The sequence below is a fragment of the Candida oxycetoniae genome, assembly GCF_023343755.2.
Source record: "Candida oxycetoniae strain CBS 10844 chromosome Unknown scaffold26, whole genome shotgun sequence".
In the NCBI taxonomy this organism is placed as follows: domain Eukaryota; kingdom Fungi; phylum Ascomycota; class Pichiomycetes; order Serinales; family Debaryomycetaceae; genus Lodderomyces; species Lodderomyces oxycetoniae.
The window spans coordinates 85,582-106,302 of NW_026055444.1; the positions used below are offsets into that span (position 1 = coordinate 85,582).

General features: G+C 36.9%; 7 protein-coding genes across 7 annotated transcripts; 3 read left to right on the forward strand and 4 right to left on the reverse strand. All coding sequences in view use genetic code 12, as the record gives it.

Annotated features, from left to right (window-relative positions):
- Positions 1 to 3,158: 3,158 nt before the first annotated feature.
- KGF56_002751 (uncharacterized protein) lies at positions 3,159 to 3,959 on the forward strand (the record flags this gene model as incomplete). Its single annotated transcript, XM_049324013.1, has 1 exon — positions 3,159 to 3,959. The coding sequence occupies one exon, from the start codon at positions 3,159 to 3,161 to the stop codon at positions 3,957 to 3,959; it is 801 nt and encodes a 266-aa protein (XP_049180199.1).
- A 613-nt stretch (positions 3,960 to 4,572) lies between these two features.
- Positions 4,573 to 5,685, reverse strand: CDA2 (chitin deacetylase; the record flags this gene model as incomplete). The annotated part of the gene is made up of 1 exon (XM_049324014.1): positions 4,573 to 5,685. One exon carries the CDS (start codon positions 5,683 to 5,685, stop codon positions 4,573 to 4,575), a length of 1,113 nt encoding a protein of 370 aa, XP_049180200.1.
- A 222-nt stretch (positions 5,686 to 5,907) lies between these two features.
- Positions 5,908 to 7,047, reverse strand: RTT109 (H3 histone acetyltransferase; the record flags this gene model as incomplete). The annotated part of the gene is made up of 1 exon (XM_049324015.1): positions 5,908 to 7,047. One exon carries the CDS (start codon positions 7,045 to 7,047, stop codon positions 5,908 to 5,910), a length of 1,140 nt encoding a protein of 379 aa, XP_049180201.1.
- A 2,588-nt stretch (positions 7,048 to 9,635) lies between these two features.
- On the forward strand, positions 9,636 to 11,108 carry INO2 (Ino2p; the record flags this gene model as incomplete). The annotated part of the gene is made up of 1 exon (XM_049324017.1): positions 9,636 to 11,108. The coding sequence occupies one exon, from the start codon at positions 9,636 to 9,638 to the stop codon at positions 11,106 to 11,108; it is 1,473 nt and encodes a 490-aa protein (XP_049180202.1).
- A 390-nt stretch (positions 11,109 to 11,498) lies between these two features.
- KGF56_002755 (uncharacterized protein) lies at positions 11,499 to 13,130 on the forward strand (the record flags this gene model as incomplete). Its single annotated transcript, XM_049324018.1, has 1 exon — positions 11,499 to 13,130. The coding sequence occupies one exon, from the start codon at positions 11,499 to 11,501 to the stop codon at positions 13,128 to 13,130; it is 1,632 nt and encodes a 543-aa protein (XP_049180203.1).
- A 234-nt stretch (positions 13,131 to 13,364) lies between these two features.
- On the reverse strand, positions 13,365 to 17,714 carry KIN2 (serine/threonine protein kinase; the record flags this gene model as incomplete). Its single annotated transcript, XM_049324019.1, has 1 exon — positions 13,365 to 17,714. The coding sequence occupies one exon, from the start codon at positions 17,712 to 17,714 to the stop codon at positions 13,365 to 13,367; it is 4,350 nt and encodes a 1,449-aa protein (XP_049180204.1).
- Positions 17,715 to 19,803: 2,089 nt separating this feature from the next.
- Positions 19,804 to 20,327, reverse strand: ATP17 (F1F0 ATP synthase subunit f; the record flags this gene model as incomplete). Its single annotated transcript, XM_049324020.1, has 2 exons — positions 19,804 to 20,037; positions 20,265 to 20,327. 2 exons carry the CDS (start codon positions 20,325 to 20,327, stop codon positions 19,804 to 19,806), a joined length of 297 nt encoding a protein of 98 aa, XP_049180205.1.
- Between the last annotated feature and the right edge of the window lie 394 nt (positions 20,328 to 20,721).

Sequence of the window (20,721 nt, forward strand, 5' to 3'; positions counted from 1 at the left end):
CCTGTTTTTTACGCGCAAAAACAAGTATAATTCGGGGCAAAGTGTAGTTATATTATGACTTCACGACTTTACATCTGTGAGTCACCCGTAACTCACATATCCCAAACTTGAGATCCGTTTTCAATGAAAAAGTTCTTGCTCAACGAAAATCAATCAAATCCGGGTGAAGTCGTTTTCTTTTTTTTTTTGCGTTATTTGCACCCAATAAGAAATCCATCAAAATTTACCACACAAAAATGTAATTAGAAAATAAACAAGGATTTATTTCTTGGTGTTATTAAACGTCCCGAGGAAGATAGAATTAACCGAATTTGCCTCTTCAAGCTTATTGCTATTGAAAGAAACCCGAAAAGACTCTGTCAAAGGAGTCAACGGCAGAAACGGACAGACAAATATTTTGTTGTCTATCCTAGGCTAAGAAATAGAAAAAAGGACATTTTTAAACTTGAAAAGGAAAAGGGGGGGGGCGGGGGGTAAGGAGGGCACGAATTTGCAATCGCGCATTCAGGACTGGACTAAAGGCAGTTGATGTACATGAGACACTACATTGCAACCCTATGGCGTAAGTATTTTCAGGGAAGCGCAGATTGTGGACAAAACAAAAATACTGAAAAGTGTTGTTTGGCCAATTTATCATAAAAACGTTTGGTTGCGAAAAGAAAAAAAAAAGAAAAAAAAAAAACAACTAAATTACCCTAACAACATGAAGAAAGTGGAACTTAATGAAATTTTGATTGCTTTTTGCAGATACAGAGTTTTTGCATTAGTCGAAAAGTAAAAATTAAGGATGTTGAGTGAAGGGCTTAAATATGTGGGTAGTTGATTAGGTGGTATGTTATTAAAAGTTGAATTCTTACTTCTCAGTCATTTATTTTAATTTTTTTTTTTTTTTTTTCACTGATCAAGAAACTACTATTTTTGAATAAGGTCACTTGTGCCATGAAACAAAACGAAAATAAGCTATTCTGCTATATTCTGTGTATAAGCGGGAGTATTTTTTTGCAGCCAGTACATCTCTCAAGGATGTTCCCTCAGTTTATCTGAGTCCGCATGTGATGTAGGCATAAAAACTAATAACTCACCTGATCCTTAGCCGATGATGAGTTACTTTACGAATCTGATCTTGCGATGTTCCACTAGGGTTATTCCGATATTTTTAAAATGAATAGGAGTTTCAATGTAGTGTCGTGGAACAGAATTAGCCAGGATTACATTGAGCAAAGATTTTGGAAATAGGAGATAAGGGGATAGGGGATAGGGGAGGTAGTTTTTGAAAAAAAAAATGAAAAAAAAATGAGAGAAGGAGCTCTATGAGAGGTATATTGTAGTATGTTCAATCGATGTAATGTAGATTGGGAAGAGAGATGATGGTTTGTAAAGCCATGGGAATTACACTTTTTCTAGTCATTGATATGAATGATTGCGGAATTATCCGAAACAAAATTTAGGATATATCCGCTCAATAGGTATCATCAATTTTGAGCGGTTTTGAACCGAAAGTTTTACCTCCTAACGTAAAATTTAAGGTTTCTCTTTCTTGTTGCAAGGTTTGATTGCAAATTTACTAAAACAGAGACCTAGACAGTGTAGGAGAGTTACTAAAGAGCTAGACTGTGTAGGCTAGACGGTGTAAGAGTGTTATCAAAGAGCTAGACAGTATAGGAGAGTTATCAAAGAGCTAGACAGTGTAGGAGAGTTATCAAAGAGCTAGACAGTGTAGGAGGGTTCATCACATATGACGTAGCCAGCATAGACACTCTTTATCTCTCGTAAAAGGCTGTCTAGGTCAAAGCCACTTTGATTATTTAAATGGGATAAAATTTATCAATTATTACTTTTTTAAACGATTACAGAAAAAAATCACATGCAAATTGCAAAAAAAAAAAAGATTTGATTTTTCTTTCTCGGTGTTTTTTTTCTTAACGTGACTCTATAGACCAGACAGTAATTGACAAACAGACAGACTTAATGATAGGGCAAGCACAGGCAGACACACACAGAAAGACTTAAACATGCCCAGACAGAGACATGTTTTGTGCTATTCCAAAAAAAAAAAAATCTTTGCTGTGCTCTATCTTATGTATTGTAACTTATGTACCAATGCTATTTATGTACCTTGCTCTGTACTATGTTATCGATAGTCTACATTTATTGCAAATCTCGTGTTATATTCGTTGTACCTGTTTTCAATGTTGACAGTCCCTTGATTGAAAAAAAATATGGTTGATACTAAGTTATTATTATAATAAGTTACTATGTTTTTATACTTTACAATTGTAGCCAATACAAAATACAAAGTACATAACAACACATTTTAAGGTTTGCACCCTTTTACCCACTATATTATAAATTAGTGTGGTATAAGCCAATTTCCAAAACCAAACCTGTGTCACATCTCACTCTCTCTTTTATTTTTGTGCAAAAGAATAAAATCTTATTTAGCATATTTGCAGTTGTTATTTTTCACACAAGTGTGTGTGTGTGTGTGTTTGTGGTTTTTTAACCTATTCGTTGACTTCTCAGCCTTAATTTTTGTCATATGCAAGCAAAAAACAGGAGATGTGTCTCTATGAATTTTATGAATTTGTAAACTGTTATGTGTGTGGTATCAAGTTCTCGAGTATAGTTGGTTTGGTATAAATACCTTTATGGATTTCTTTCGAATTCCATTTGCCTATCAACTTGGCTTCCTCTTGACTTGTCTTTCACTTAGTGTCGATATTTTCATACAATATCTACTAGTTTTTCAGCTCATATATAGCTAGTCTATAACCTTCCTCATTTTTTATTTTTTTATTTACCTTTTTCATCCCCCTTCACATTCGCCTGGGTGAAAAGCAACAATTAAAAAAAAAGAAAAAAAAGGACAAAAGATACTTAAAGACACATCTAGCATAATCAGACACATTAGAGTCCAGATCTTGTCGCAACTCTAAGACCCAGTATTTCATATTTTTCACTCACCCCTTAAAGGCTTTAATTTGCAAGATAGAAAACAAAGGGAAAAAAAAAATTCCATATATAAAGAGGGTTTTTTCACAATATACTCATCGTAATCTACACGTTTTTTTATCTAACTACTAACAATTACCTTGGTCCCTTTTATAAAAAAAAAAAAAACCTACGTATTTCTTAAGGATAGTTAATTATTTTTCACAATGTCTGAACAACTCAACAAGGTAGCCAACAAGGTTAAACAGTCTATTCCTACAACCAAGAAGAAATTCGACTCCAAGTCATTAAACCATATCCATCAGTACTCTTTAATTCAATATTTACAAAACTTGACTTTATCCTTTGGTTTATTAAATTCAATTTATCAACAATTTATCTTGCCCTTGTATCAATTCATCCAAGTTCACTTGTTATCAATTTCACCAATCTACGATGTTGCTACTTTTTTCGATTCCTTAACCAATTCTTTATTAAGTTTATTTGATAAATACTTTATTGAAATCCCATCTACAAATCTTGATGTAGTGGCCAAAAACTATATTAAACCAGTCAATAAGAAGATTATTGAAGTCAACAACAAGTATTTAACTCCAATTGAAAAACAAACTGAAGAAGGCGTGTTTCAAATCTATTATACCTTCAAGTCAATTTTGCTAAATTTAAAAAAAAGCGCATTTTCCAAATCAAACGAAATTCAAAAAAACTTGGTAGATACTTACAATAAAGAATTATCGTCAACTTCTCCTGAACAGAATGTTTTGGGCAAGAATTTACAAGCAAGTTACAATACAGGTTTGAAAACTTTCAAGACATTAAACGATGATTATTTAACTCCTTTAAAAAACCAAACTGAAAGTTATGTTGCAAAGAAGCAAAAAACTGCTGTTGATTTGATTACAAGTACAAAGGAGAAGATTGAACCAAAATTGAACGAATTGAATCAGAAAAAGGATGATTTGTTGAAAAATGGACAATCTTCTGCTCCAGTCTCAGCAAGTGCTTAAACCATAATCTTTATATATATATATATGTATATATAGTATAAGGCTGAAGAAATTGGTGGTTAGTTTTTCTACTTTACTTTATTTACTTTAATATACTTTACTCTATTTTACTGATTATATAATTACGATACTGTAATATTATGGCAATACCTCTCTCTCCTCCACCACCTCCTCCACCTCCTTCTCTTCTCCTTCTCTTCCCTTCTTCTCCTCCTCTCCTCCTCCTCTTCTTCTCCTCCTCTCCTCCTCCTCTTCACCTCCTCTTCTTCTCCTCCTCTCCTCCTCCTCTTCACCAAGTCATTGTCCAATATAAACAGCTCCAACATAAACTTTTTCTGTGACTGAGGTCAGTTCCTTATACCCAAGTGAAACAGCATAATCCTGATTCCACTTTATCCAACTTAATTATGTCATTGCTTTATTTCAACTAATTATAATGATATCTCTATTGTTTACCATTTTTTCATAGATAAGATAACCAGAATAACACAAAAATCCAAAAGAGTCTATTGTCGCAAAAAAACATCAAAAAAAAAGAGACGACAAAAAGAAATTAGACACTTGCCTATTTCGATAATGTTATTGCTTATTTATTTCGATAACGTTTCTTTGCTTATTTAAAAGACTTTATATAATCAATACCTCCAACACATTGAGGAACAGTCAATTGTTTTGGTCCCACTATTTTTTCAAAAATCTCAATTCCAACATCAACTGTTCTTTGTATAGCATCATGCTCTAAAATTAACCCTTTCCCTTGCTTTAATTTTTGGAAATTTTCTACATCTTTAAAAATGTCAGCCTCTTTACGGTTATTTGAATGATCCAACATTTTCCAGTCAAAAGTGTCAAAGTCCCATAATGTCGCCTGCATTCCAAATTGTCTCAATATCGATCTTATCCTATTATCAATTCCGCCATATGGTGGACGAAACCATTTGGGTAAATGGTTCCCCGTTGCATTCATGGCCCAGATCAGCCATTCTATTTGTGCTATAATTTCTTGATTTGTTAATTGAGGGAGAAACTTATGTGACCACGTATGTGACCCCATTATGTGGCCACGTTTCATACTTTCTTTGTAGACATCGGGAAATCGAATAATGTTGACCCCCAAAGTAAATAGCGTAGTCTTGGTATTTGTTTTGTCGAATGAGTCTAGCAACTTCAAAGTATGAGGACTGGGCCCATCATCAAAGGTTTGAGATAGTTGGGGACAAGTGTAAACATCATCAAACTCAACACAGTTGAAACAGTCAAAGGAACAAGCTTGCGGCGATCTCAATACTTGACTGAAACATTGTGCTTGTTGATGTTGTGGTAGATCAACTATCCTATTGAAATTGATAAAATCAAGTGGGATATACGGTGGATCCAATCCTGGCCATTCTTTTAACCCAGTGAAATCAGTAAGCCATTGTGGGAAAGGTAATCTTGGCGGATACTGCATTGGAGAAGGTGGCGTTTCCTGTTGTAATGGTGGCTGCATCACCACCGTTGTTGGTAAAGATCCTCCATTGTTCTGATTATTATTCGACTGTAATGTAGAAACAAACTGGACATTAACATTGGAGTCCACTACAGGATGTTTGGGAAAAAACAGATCAAACAATTTAGGTGAAAATGAAGATATCAATTTGGCCCCTAAACTTTGTGACGAATCATCTGTAATTGCTGATGCCAAAATCAGTGCAGTTAGAGTGAATATGACTAGTTTATAGTTCATTTTGTAGTTATAATGCGCATAGGAAGAAAATCAAGAGATCAAGAATTCAAGATAATAGGCTTAGAAAGGGATATATGTGTCTGGCAAGTATTGGAAAAAAAAAAAAAGAATTATTGATATGTTTGTATAGATAATTCTCTTTTCGCAGCCAATAAATTAAAAAAAAAAAAAAAAAAAAAAAAAAAAAAAAAAAAAAAAAAGATAAAATAGGCTACTTATCTACTAAATTTCACACAAGAATTCTTGCAAAATCACAGTAGAAGCGTTTTCAACTTCCGATTTGATATTAAATCTAATTCCCTTCAACAGTCTAATTATCTTTTTGTATCTTGAAACAGTTACAACGCTTGGATCTTGGGCTTTTTCTGTGTCCAATGCTGCCACCACATGATTATCAACCGAGCAACCAATCATCAGCACTAAATTATTGGAAAGAAACTCTTGTCGGAATCCCAATTCTTGATAAAATTGTGCAGTCCTAACACGATTGTACCGATTTTCTACTATTAAATGTTCCAAAAATCGTCCCTTGGGGTCATCGGGGAATAAAGGAATACTATACACTGCCAAACCTTCCAGGAAAATATGTCCTTGTGTCCAATTGGGCAAGTCAGCAATGAATCGTTTAGTAGCTAGTTTGTCTGAACCTGGAATTATTAGCCTTTGTATTGGCCACGATTTAGTGACTCGATCAATTATGGGTATCCACCATTTGAGCAATGCTTGTCCATTGATCAAATGTTTGTATTTATTTTTCAACGAGTCAGGAAATAAATACTCTTGTGCAGACCTGGTGAACAAACAAAGTCTCAAATTTTGAGTAGTTGGAATCAATCTAAGATTTTTTTTGTTTTCTAAAGTTGATTTTCGGTTGTTGTTGTTATAGTACCGTAATTTCTTATAATAGTTTTTGTCAGCTAACTTTTCCTGTAGTTTTCTAATCAAGGTGACTGCCCCAGTTGACGCAATCGATCCCTTCTCAAATTTTTCCTTTTTCTTACATCGGATCATATACCGAGAAATATCAAATTCAACAACACTTTGAAGAAAAATTTCAACAACAGTACCAACTCTAAACTCCAATTTAACTAATCCTGTTGTGTCACATTTCGAAACAAAGATAAACCGAACAACATGGTCCTCGTATATTTGTATGTACACAAAAATTTCAATTCCTACAAGAATCAAATCATCTAGAATCAAAGTGAAAAAATGTCGAATCTTTACTGTATCTGGTTTGACTACTGATTTTCTCAAATGTATTGGCGATTTGACATAGATTGGCCTTGATTGGATATGTGCAAATTTAAAGTTTCCATTTTTAGGAAGAAGAACCTCGGACAATTTTGATGAAAAAGACATACATACATGTATATGTGTATATAATTGAGAGTCAAGTACACTCCTATTGCTTAACTCAAACGGTTAGAAGAGGGAGAAAAAAAAAACAGAGACCAGATGGGTGAAATTACACGAAAGTCACGTGAAGAGCTGATTCCCACTCGGTTACCAAAACAAGATTTCTGTAATATTCGAGTAGCACTTTGTAGGTAGTTACTCCACTATCGAGCAACACTTTGTAGGTAGTTACTCCACTATCGAGCAACACTTTGTAGCTAGTTACTCCACTATCGAGCAACACCTTTGTATCGACACGGCGCCCCTTTCTTATTACCTCAAACTAGAGCCAGCTGCCTATTTAAGCTACTGGTACTCACATGGTTACCGTGGTTGACAATCAGAGTTATCTAGAGTAGGGCAGTTTTGATGTGAAAAATAGAGTTGAATAAGTAAACAACAGATATGAACAAAACAACTGTTTTTGGACCAATAGCAACTTTAGTATTATTACTCATATTTTCTTGATAAATGGTGTTTATAAGTCTTTTTAATAATGTCACTTGGTAGAGCAAAAGACATATTGAGTTTTATATTAATAATAAAATCTCGCTAACAAAAAAATGTACCTTACAAGTAGAAAAAAATGTACCTTACAAGTAGAAAAGAATGTACCTAACAAGTTGCAAAAAAAAATTGCAATTCCTTTTGGGTTTTATTGTTGTTGAATATTATTGTTTTCTTAAGGGGGGGGGAGGGGAAAACAAAAACGGGTAAAATTTGATGTAATTAGCAGGAGTTAAGGCAGCTTTTATAACCTCATTTCTTTAAAGTCTAACCAGTGCTAAGAGGAAGATACGGGGAAGGAATGACAGGGAAGGAATGACAGCTATTGAAGTAAAGTAATGACGATTATTGATTATTAACAGGCTATCTTTTTCGTACTTGTTTTGTTAATACACGGGTTTAATGCCTCTCTCTCTCCTTTTTTTTTAAAAAAAAGGAAATCCCTCACGTGACCTAAATAATTTATAGTCTGTGTGTGGGTAAGATTTTGTGTGAGCATTGTCAAACCAAACAGCAACGACTGACCGTTGTGAATACGTTTTTCTTCTCCGTTAATGGAATATACATCGTTACCGATACCGAGTGAGTTTCCCTCATTTATACATTGTTACTGATACCGAGTTTCCCTGATTTATACATTACTACACATAGATGTCTAGATGTAATTCGATATTTTTTTTATGAAATAAGAAAAAAAAGCTGTTTTTGGAAAAATTGCACCTTAATAATAAGGTCTCTTTACAAGAGGGGGAAGGGGGGGAGGGGGCAAGGAGCGCGTTACATTTCAAGGTGTTAACAGATATAACGAGAGTTTTGTTTTGTTTCGTTTCGTTTCGTTTCACTAATCTTTTTAAACTTGAAAAAAAAAATTTTAGTTCTGAAGTTCATTCAGGGTGAGAAGATATTGACATATACACTAAATATCTCCTGATTAAGTGATCTCCATGACCTAATTAAAAATTTTTATTTTAATAGGTAGAAACGGTGGTTAGAGAGAGATCAAGTGAATACAAATAGGTTCTTGCTACTTACTCCTTATTAGATTTGACACGTTGACCAAATAAAAATTAGCTCTTTGTTTCATTTGCCCTCAATCTTCCCCACTTTTTCAATTGACGACTTTCAAGCATTGTTGGTAACTAAATGGGAAACATAGTAGAGTGGGGCTAAGTTACTGTTTCGGCTTTTATGCACTTAAAAATATGTAATATACTATTTTTCTCCAATGTATTATATGTATTACCACTATTTTCTCCAATATATTATATGTATTAGCACTACCTTTATTACTTTTTTAGGAAATCGTTGAGACTAATTATTGGTGTATAAAATACATCTTTGGAGATAGAGGAGTTAACCTGCATCTAACTTCTTTAACCACAAAAAATTGCAGTGATTGAGAAGATTGTAGGCAGTCCCTGCCTCAAGTGAAATTTTACAACTACTTTGCCAACCTAACCTGACCTATAGTGGCTGTTGCCTTAAACGGGTGTTGCTCTTTGAATAAAGTTACTCAATAAAAGACATTGATTCAATTTATGGAGTAAATATGCATTATTATACAATACTTTGTTCTTATTACTTTACTTTATTTAATCTATCTTTATATAGTTAACCCTAATTAGCTACAAAAGTGTCTGCAGCTTTGTTGTTAGTAGAATATATATATCACTAGTAATATCGTTTTAAGGAAATTACAACCAATAGTTAATTATTAAGTATACCTACCATTACCCACACTCACCATACACACAACACATCTTCATCTACTGTAGCACTATCTACTGTAGCACTATTTACTGTAATCTGTACACACACGCCTTTGAATAAAGTTCTAGTGCACCCATCAATATCCAACTGGCAGCCATCACCATTCAGGCAGCACCTATCGTCCCCCCCCCCCCCCACACTGAGATATCATTGCACGATTGGTTCATCAACACCACAGCACGGGTTTGAGGACAAATTGTATATACATATACAAGCAGGCAAAAAAAAAAATCAAGCCACTTAATCTGTACAGTTAAGCTATATCCACAACAACCATGGGTTCTTCTTCCTCACCGCTACAGAATGAGTTTGATAACTTGCTTGATATCTTTTCCTCAGATATGGACTTCGAACAAGCATTTTCAATGTACAGCAATTTACAACAAAAGAAAGCCTTGGGAACGTTGGAGGAGCTATCAAAAGTACAGATGTTGAATCAACAGTATACTACTAATCTACCTCCTCAAGACCAATCACAACAACAACAACAACAACAACAACAACAGTATGCCCAGCAATACGCCCAAGAGCTGCACCTTCATCATGAAAACCACTACCAAGATGACACATTTGCACACTCTAGACAACAAATACTAAATGGCAGTATAAACTATAATCAACAACAACAACAGCAGCAGCAACAACAAGAGGAGGATATTGTAGAAGAAGGTGTAGATGAGTTTGATCAGTTTTTCACAAATACAGAGTCTGATGCATTGGAGAGATTTTTGGATAATTTGGCAAACCCCAGCGGGACAGGTGATCCATTACAGTTTTACAATCCTCATATAACATCTCCCAATGGATTTCACAAGGATTTAGATTTAGATTTCAACTTTGAAATGCATACTATGAAAGTGCCATCATATTTAAGAAGCAAAAACTCGCCCGATGTAACTTCATCGACTCATACCCTCATACAGCAACATCAACAGCACCCTTCATTTCAGCAGCAACACCAGCAGCAGCGGCAACAACAACAACAACATCCACTGCATAGTTCTACATATCATGATACCCACGAGCAACAGCAACAGCATCAGATACTGCAGTTGCAAAACCATTACCTTCCGACGCAGCAACAATCTAATGACAAACATATGACGACGATTCACATGCAAGCACTTCCTTCTCCGCCAATGATTGAATACCACATAAACAATCAATCTCTAAAACGAGAGTTGACTGAAGCATTTGCTCCAGAAACGCTAAATACCCAACCATGCCTACAAACCAAGCCCAAAAGTCAGCTTGTAACTCCACCTACATCAGGTGACGAAAGCAAGAAAAGGCAAAGTGACGAAGAGCAAGAAGACGACGAAAGCGACGATGAAAACCCAACATTGGTGAAGACTCGATCCTCTTCTTCTTCTTGTTGTTTGTTGAATTCTTCCTCGAGCTCGTCATCAATCACAACTATAGAAGAGCCACAAAAGAAGAAACGGAGATCCTCAAATAAACCGCTTTTATCCCTTGAACAGAAACGATTGAATCATTCTTATTCGGAACAAAAAAGGCGCCAATTGTGTAAACTAGCATACCAAAGGTGTCTAGAACAAATCATTGACCTTGAAGCATTCAACATGTTACCTGAATGTAATGAAGCTGAGAGAAAATCTAAAAGAGCAAGAGTTAATAAAGAAGGGTTACCAAACTTGTCCAAACACAATGCTCTAATCAGAATAAGCAATGAAATGCAACTAATTATTGGTTTAAATGACCAATTGAAAAAATTACTCAATGGATAAAAATGAATAATCTCCCACCTTCATGCTGCCAATTAATTGAACAAAAAGCTGCATTTATTTATATTTATATATTTAATTCACCCAAGCATATAGTGTAAACGCCCTTTCCAAATCAATACGAAATAAGATGATGTGATGAATTAAACCAAAAGGATTCTATATAGATCATCCATCTTTTAAGTTTTGACAGTTGAGTTCTTTTTTTCTTTTTTCTTTTTTCTTTTTTCTTTTAATAACAAACAGGAAGTGAAAAAAAACAAACCCCCGACTATTAAAGAAGGGTACGGGTTTGTGAATATAAAGCTTTCTTTATTCAACTCTTGTTGCTTTTTTGTTGATTCCACGGGAAATAAAAGAATAGAGGAAAGAGTTAATTTTATCTTGCTGGAGATGGTCACCAAAGCTAATGGAGGAGCACCACTTGATACTGCAGAATTATACTCATTTGAAGATCTTACAATTGGCACAAATGATCAAATTCAAGCACTAGCGAAACAAACACCAACGATTCTCCCCAACCAGCAAGCGGATAAAGACTATGCTAAAACGCTTGATGCATTGAGATCCACATATCCTTACATTTTCGTTGTTAATTGGCTTTACAATTATCGGGGCTTTTTGAAATTACAATCTGAGGCATTCGATGTTGATATTTTCGAGATGGAGCTATTGAACTATTTCCCACAAGAAGAGAATCACCACGGTAATGAAGCCATGAAACAAGGGCATGTTTTATTTATAAATCGGTTGAAAGTGGCTTTGATCTCAAATATACAAAACAGTAAGATGTCGCTGGTTAATAATTTTGAAGCCATTTTTAGATTATGGTTTGGTGTAAATACGCCACTTGGTGGGATAGAAATTGATGACGACGACAACGAAGAAGAAGAAGAAGAAGAAGAAAAAGAAGAAAAAGAAAAAAAGGAAATTGAGGTTGTCACAAACGATTCAGAATTACCCAGGTTTGATTATTTGTTAATCAAGGATAAATTTGAAATTTTGTATATTTTAATCTCCTACATTGCTAAAAGCCCAAAATTCCGCGATTGGCTAAGCAAACAATCTTCCGGACCTGAGCTATCAAGAATTGACCCCGTATTCACACAACAGGTTCGGGAGTCAACAAGAGAAGAGTATTATCTACTTTGTGATGACACGAGATTGTATAAACGAACAATTACATTCAATCCTCTCGTGATACCGAAAAAACGCAAACTTTCTCCAGAACACCCACAAGACTATTATAAACCATCGTCATTTGATATAAGCGACAAAGTCACATTCGAAATCCAGTACAAAAATATCTATGAATTTAACAATTATATTCATCAACTCAAACGACAGCGTAATCTCAAAACACTTTATAGCAAGCTCACTCGTACCTCGACCATTGAATCGATGTTTGATTCAGAGTTGAAAAAGAGAAGATATTTGTCAAATAAAAAGAAGGAAGCTCAACTTGCTAGCCTTCTTGCTGTGCGTAAAAGATCTTCGAGATTAGAAGCCAAACAACGTCAACGTACAGAGGAAGAAGCTCGTCAACGTGCAATCGAACAAGAGGAGTTGAAACTTGCCGCACAAGCACGTTTGGAAAGGAGACAGAAACTCAAACAGAGAGACGTTGATATACTTGGCGGATCCTCTACAGGTATGACTAGAGATGAACGATTAAAAAGGAGAAATGAAATATTATATAATCGACATCTCAACGTTACGCCCACGCCCACGCCCACGCCCACGCCTCCTACTCCTGTATCTAATTCAGTGCAAGAAAGTCCCATTGCTGACGAGTCGAATAATTATGAGAGTGGCGGTAGTGAACATTCATTTAATTACGAGATAAATAATGGAAACGGTAATGGTAACGGTAATGATAACGGCAACGGTGAAAGTTTGCACGAAAATGCTATGGAAGTAGTACATAATAATACAGTTAGTGCTGAACAAGATTCAAATGAAATTCAAAAAATTGCTGAATTGAAAAGCAAACACGGACTGGTTGATGAGATTGACGAAAATTAAAAGTATCAAAAGAGAAGAGAAAACAAAAGTAATTCAATGCTGAGTAAAGACCATATATATATATATATACTATTATTTTTTAGTCACACTATAAGTAGAAACTACCCGAGTTTCGACAGTATTTATAGACTAATGTCAACGCATGCATAAAGAAAAGTAACAAGAACAGCAATTTTTCCTCTCCTTTTACAGGTGCACTCGGCCATTTTCCTTCTTACTGCCAGTCCTCCGCTTTTATAAATTCATTTCATTTAGTATTTGACCGGCTAACGTCTTATAGTTCCACGTATTACCTAAAAGTTTCTTAAATTGAACACCATATAATCCAACAAGAGGAACTTTGACAATATGGATCTCAAATTTCAAAGGTGATTTACTTGCTGGTTTATAGTTCGATGATGTGCTTGCTGTACGATGATGACTTCCACTTTGGTGTGCTCGGTGCTCAATTCTAGAAGACACCAACATATCACTACCTCCTCCATACCCACTCAACGATTCAGCCGAATTATCATAGTCAAAAGCATCGTTCTCCAAGTCTAGGTTATTACCAACGTGATTATTATTAGGATTTTCAAAATCTTCCTCATCGTATAATCCACGTACAGTCTTGAGCGTTGCCGGTGTATTGGGAGGCATGGTAACTTGAGAGCTATCCTTCTTTCTATATGCATTGAGGAATGCATTTCCAACAGAAATCTTCCTTCTGTGACCACCGCCGCCGCTGCCGCCACTAACGGAGTTAGAAGATCTATGAGGTTTGCCACCAGGTGTTGGTGATACTTGCCCCGTTTGAAAATGTAACGAGGGTTGACGACTTGGGGTTTTTGTCCCTTGAGAAACGTCCAATGTTTGCTTTTCGTCATCAAACGAAGACGACTTTAAGGTAGACGATTTCGATCTAAATGCATCCCCATACAACTCCTTTTCTTCTTCATTCTCATCATAATCTTGTGCGTATGCATCCAAAATCTGGTTCTCTTCATCATCTTGCTGAACTGAAGGTGTATGAACACATATGAATCCACCTTTCACCTCCTGGAACCTAACTCCCAACTTGCTCAATACATTGATAATGTTATATCTAATGACAGGCAATGGCTTAGCAGATGTTGTTTGGACACTGAAAAATCCCTTTAAAAACAACGTCTTACAATGCTCAATTGAGGGCATTGTTCCTGGCTTAGCATTGCTATACTGTCTCATAACTTCCTCTTCAGTCAATTGTGGAATGTCAGGGATTTCGTAGTCATCCAATTTGACATCATCAAAGAGCATTAAGTCAGATTCGTCTCGTGTATCAACCATATTTCCATCTTCTTGTGTACCCAAACCTTCACCTAACTGTTGATTAGCTGTATTGCTTCTAGCGCGACCATAAGCATCCCTCCGAACATTACCACCTACAGATTTTGCTCTAGCTGTTGGATGCATCTTGTGTCCAAGAACTGCCAATGATTGTTGTTGCTGTTGCTGTTGTTGTTGCTGCAGTTGCTGTTGTTGCTGCAGTTGTTGTTGTTGTTGTTGTTGTTGTTTTACTCCTATACTATCTTGAATCATAGTGTTGGTGGTAGGATCATAATGAGGCAACGGTGGCAAATACTCAACAGGTATGAATCCATGATTCTTGTTAGGTACTCCAGCTGATGGTGTTCGGAAATGGTTTCCGCCTGCTTTGCGTTCCTTTTGTTTCTCCTGTTTTGTTGGTGATGGTTTAAAACTAGACTCCTTTTCCTTTGCGGTAACTTTCATACTCACTCCACGACGTACCATTGGGTCCACTTGCAAGTGGAAACTTTGAGGCAGCACACGAATATTGTCTTTTTCATAACTTGGAGAAGCCGATACTTTTGTTGATGATCCGGTCTTGCTGCCCCCCTTTTTGGAAGACAATTTTCTAAATAAATTGTTGAACCCAGTCGTTCCAACTCCTATATTCTTAGGATCCAATGTTTCAATCGGTGTTGTGCTTCTTGGACTAGTTGGTTGTTGTGTAGGTAGCAACAGGTCGCTTTTTCCCGATGCTTGTGTTTGATTAGCACTAAACGAAGATTGTCCTGGAGATGTATGTGCTTGCTCTGGAACAAGTATAACAGGACGAGACGCAATGCCTGAAATTGACTTTCTTTGATCTCTCTTTGGATCCAAGGTTTTTGGGGTAGACTCGCTGAATGTTTCCACGATTTTTGGCTGAGAGATGTTTGGTGTTTGCTCTTTCGATGGACTATATTGTCCAGCAATGACAACTTGAGTAGCAACTTCAGTTGATGGAACAATAGCTTTCTGGTCGTCTTGTTGAGTCCTTGATTTCGTCGCTTGTTGTTGTTGTTGTTGTTGTTGTGGATAATAAGAAACATCCTCTTGTGGTGTTGGATATGAAGCATATGCTTGTTCTTGCCGCTGGTGCTGGAGTTGTTTCTGCTGTTGCTGAGCTTGAAGCAACTTCTGTTGTTGCTCTTGTTGAGCAATTTGTGCTCTGATGGCATCCTCTTTTGCCTTCTTTCTCTTTCTCATTTCGACAACAAGGAAGTATATCGATACCAAAGGATGGAAACCACCTGTAGGGTCAGGCAAAATATTCGAGTTTGGTGCAGAAGCATACTCCTTTCCCTGTTTTGTCACATTGTACCAATTTTCGCAACTCATCTGATATTCAACACTAGTAAGTATTGATGTCAAATCTTCTGTAACGGACTGAAATGATCCTAAATCAAAAGCAACAATTTGTTTGATAACCTCTGGATCTAAGGGCAAGTGTAAAGGCTCCCTACGCGGTAAATAATTTGAAACCTTATGGTCATAGCCTTTGTTCAACCATGGATGAGAAGTAATCTCATACAAAGAAGCCCTCTTTACAGGATCAACAACCAACATCCGAGCAAGTAATGAGACACACTCTCGAGAAAGGAAATTAGGATATTCAACATTTCCCTTTTTGATCTTTTCGTGCAAAACAGAAACCGATTGATCATCAAAGGGAACCTTACCGCATACCAACACATAAAGAACCACACCAAAAGACCAAATATCAACTTCCGGTCCAATGTACGGCTTGGCGCTTAATAGTTCAGGAGCTGCAAAGTAAAGCGATCCACAATAAGTTTTCAACAACGTTCTGGGCGCGTAAAGGTTTGACAAACCAAAATCAATAATCTTGACATCTCCCTTCTCGTTAATCATAATATTCTCAATCTTCAAATCTCTATGAACAACATTGTTTCGATGACAATAATCCAAAGCCGATGCTATTCCTCTGGCAAATTTCCTTGCATGTCTTTCCTTCAAAGAACCGTGTGCCACAATATAATCCAACATTTGCCCCCCTTCAATATATTCAAACAACATATAATAATGATTCGTCATTGGCACCATCTCATACAATCGACAAATAAAAGGGTGAAATAACAATCTCCCAAGCGCTCCTTCTCTTATTGTCCGCTTATCTCTTGCTAACTCCTTGTCATAGTCCTTATGCCTTTGTGATGCTTCTTGTGTCGATTGCGGTGGCGGATCATTTGCATGGGCTCGCTGGTATAGCTTAGAAGCTCGTGGAATAATTTTGACAGCACAAATTTCCCGTGTTGTATTATGCTGTGCCAATTTAACTTTACCCATTGATCCGGCACCAATCGTCTTGACAAAGTCCCAATCTCCAATTGATTTTCTATGAAACTGTTGTTGCTGATGTTGTTGCTGTTGATGCTGATGCTGATGCTGTTGTTGATGCTGTTGTTGATGCTGTTGTTGAGGTTGCTGTTGAGGTTGCTGCTGAGGTTGCTGTTGAGGTTGCTGTTGAGGTTGCTGCTGCGGATGCAGGGACAGTAGAGAATGTTGTAATTGAGATGGCTGCTGGCTTGAACTTGATGGATTCAACTGAAATTGCTGCAGTGGACGAAATTGTTGTCCCTGTTGAGTTTGACTTTTCCGACGTGTAGGTGGTTGCTGGTTTTGTGATTGCGATGATCTGGGTTGAATATGATATTGAGATAATTGCTGATCCCGGCTCAGAGTTTGTGAAATTTTGCTTCCTTCCGGCATATGATCTGGAGGATTAAATGGTTGTTGATGCATTTTTGCCATAACTCCGACTGGTGTTGATGCCGGGGATGGGATTGCGAGTGGTGGCAACAATTGATCTTTCTTTTGAGGTGAGTTTGCAGTCTCTATCCTTCTGCTCTTGTCGTCAGGTTTGTATGCACCCATACTCATTGAATTTGGATTTAAATTTGGATTTTGTTGAGCCAAACTATCCAAACGAAAGCTCGGTTTCCGCTTGTGAGTTTCTGTATCGCCTGCAGCAGTATAATGTTGGGATTCGCCAGGTTTATTGAGGTCCAATTTTTCGGTATCATTAGAAGTAGTAGGAAGCAAATCCGACTTTGATCTCAAGGTTCCGCTTACACTTCTTAGCATTCTTGGAGTAGCTGGCTGGCCATTGAACGATTGATCACGGGTTTGATCACGGGTTTGATTTTGATTTTGATTTGTTAATGATGCGAGCTGCAGCAGTTGCTGCGACGGGTTAGGGGCCAAATACTTATTTGTCTCATAATTTAGCTGCGCCTTACTAGTATCATCAGACATCTTGTCTTGACTTGTTCACCAACTAGTTTATTGACGAAAATGAGATATACTGCAATTGGACAAAAAGTTTTTCTTGATCTCGAATCTAGGGCCTTCTTTATTTGATGTTGACAAGAAAAAAAGGTTAGCCAAAACCACTTTATGGAAACTTTAGTCTTTTTCTCAACAATCACCAAGATTGTTTTTGAAGGTTGAACAAAAAAAAAACTGGGATGGAAAGGGGGTATAAACACACTCAGCCTGAATTAAAAGACTTTTTACCGGGTTTCAATCAATGCTTCTTAATTGGATCCAAACTACACGGGTTTGTTAATTAATAAAAAGAATTCTATAGTTATATCAATAGTGTATTTTTATACTTTTATCAAGAGAAACGACTTTTTCTATCTTGTTATTTTTTCGTACTAACAAATAATTAACGATTATTAATGTTGTATTGATTTTTAGTCGTTTTCGTATTTAATAGGGAGCCCAGCTAGCGAGGGCAGCGAGCTAATACCACGAGCGAAGCGAGCTAATGTCATTTTTTCTGTTGCTCTCAACAGAAAAAATGACATTCCGCGAGCGCAACTAGCGAGCTGAGCGAGCCATTACCGCGAGCCATTATTGCGAGCCATTACTGCGAGAACAGCGAGCTATTATCTCTTACCAGCTCAGCGAGCTATTATCTCTTAGCAGCTCAGCGAATTATTAATACCTTTATAGCGAGCCACTACTCTTCTATAGAGCTCAGTGAGCTATTATCTCTTACCAGCTCTGCTAGTTATTATCCCTTACCAGCTCTGCTAGCTATTATCTCTTGCCAACTTTGCGAGCTATTATCTCTTAGCAGCTCAGCGAGCTATTATTACCTTTATAGCGAGCCACTACTCTTCTAGAGAGCGCAGCGAGCTATTACCCTTACCAGCTCTGCTAGCTATTATCTCTTGCCAACTTTGCGAGCTATTATTACCTTTATAGCGAGACACTACTCTTCTATAAAGCTCACAGCGAGGTAATATTACTTTTCTAAAGAGCTACTACTTTTCAAGAGAGTTACTACATTTCTAGAGAGGTACTATTACTTTTCTAGCAAACTCAGCAAGCTGATGTCTCTAGTGTTTTTCTAGCTTGTTGCGCTCTTTACTTTGTCTACTCTTTACTCTACTATATTTTCTTCCTCGTTATCCTCTTTATTATATCTACTTGTTACACCACTATCTTGTTACTCTCGCAAGCAGAAAGACAGCTCACTAGTGGAGTAAATTATTGAAAGTACTATTACACTAGAAAGTCTTGCTCGACTATAGAGCAACACTATCGAGCAACACTATCGAGCGAAGCGAGATAGTGTTGTAACAAGCTACTTTTGAGCGAAGCGAGATAGTGTTGTAACAAGCTACTTTTGAGCGAAGCGAGATAGTGTTGTAACAAGCTACTTTTGAGCGAAGCGAGATAGTGTTGTAACAAGCTACTTTTGAGCGAAGCGAGATAGTGTTGTAACAAGCTACTTTTGAGCGAAGCGAGATAGTGTTGTAACAAGCTACTGGGTGTCGCTCGATAGTGCCGCTCGATAGTGTCGGTTGAAAGACCAAGCTAATACGTGTTGCTCCACTATCGAGCGACACTATCGAGAAGAGCGAGATAGTGTCGTAACAAGCCAATGGGTGTCTCTCGAAAGTGTTGCTCGATTTGCTCGCTAATCAAGAGTATATTCAATAAAAATCAATCTACAAAAGGAGAATCTATATCAACATATGTTGCTCCACTATCTCGCTCTGCTCGATAGTGTCGCTCGATAGTGCCGCTCGATAGTGCCGCTCGATAGTGTCGGTTGAAAGACCAAGCTATTAGGTGTCGCTCCACTATCTCGCTCTGCTCGATAGTGTCGGTGTCGCTCGCTTTGCTCGCTAATCAAGAATATATTCAATATAAATCAATTTACAAAAGGAAAATCTATATCAACAAGTGTTGCTCCACAATCTCGCTCTGCTCGATAGTGCCGCTCGATAGTGTCGGTTGAAAGACCAAGCTACTAGGTGTCGCTCCACTATCTCGCTCTGCTCGATAGTGCCGCTCGATAGTGCCGCTCGATAGTGTTGGTGGGCCCTCAATGATGAGCTTTCAAATGTGGGTACTCCAAAGCATAACCAAATAAAAGTACAACAACAGCCAAGTGAAGAAGTGGTTTTCCCGAGGCATTGTCTCCGTCAAAGTAAGCTTGTTTATATCTAACAAATGGGTTCGAAGACTTTTTAACCGCTGGTGCTGGTCCTTGTGGTAATTTCTTGTAAAACGAAACAACTTCGCTCATTCTTTTAGCATTTGGTGCTGAGCCAACACTCTAAATAGTAATATCGTTAGTATTCTGAAGCTAATTGTAGACTTGTAGACTATCGAGCACAGCGAGATAGTCTAAAATCTACTCTCTCTTTTCTCTCAATCCTATGCCTGATTCCTACCCTTACTTCCAGTAATATCGACCCTTAAACCAAGCTAATACGTGTTGCTCCACTTTTCAGTTGAAAGACCAAGCTACAAATTCTGCTCGATAGTAGAAAAAAAACATACCTTAGCTGAGGCAATCTTTGGTGGAATCAAAGTTGACAATTGTCTTCTAATAACAAACGACATGATTGGTAATAAACTGAATCGTTTCTAACCTTTAAAGTTGGCTTTATTTCAACTTTTCCTTTTGGTTAAATTTTTCGCACTACAAATATTTTTGTAATACAATACACGACTGAAAAATGATTTGCTACAATTTGTTCAAGAGGATTCAAAGAGAAGAAGAAGACTCATAAGCATATACAACATTAAATATCATGTCTCATGACAAGGGGCTTAAACTAATAAATATCATGTCTCATGACAAGGGGCTTAAACTAATAAATATCATGTCTCATGACAAGGGGCTTAAACTAATAAATATCATGTCTCATGACAAGGGGCTTAAACTAATAAATATCATGTCTCATGACAAGGGGCTTAAACTAATAAATATCATGTCTCATGACAAGAGGTTTAA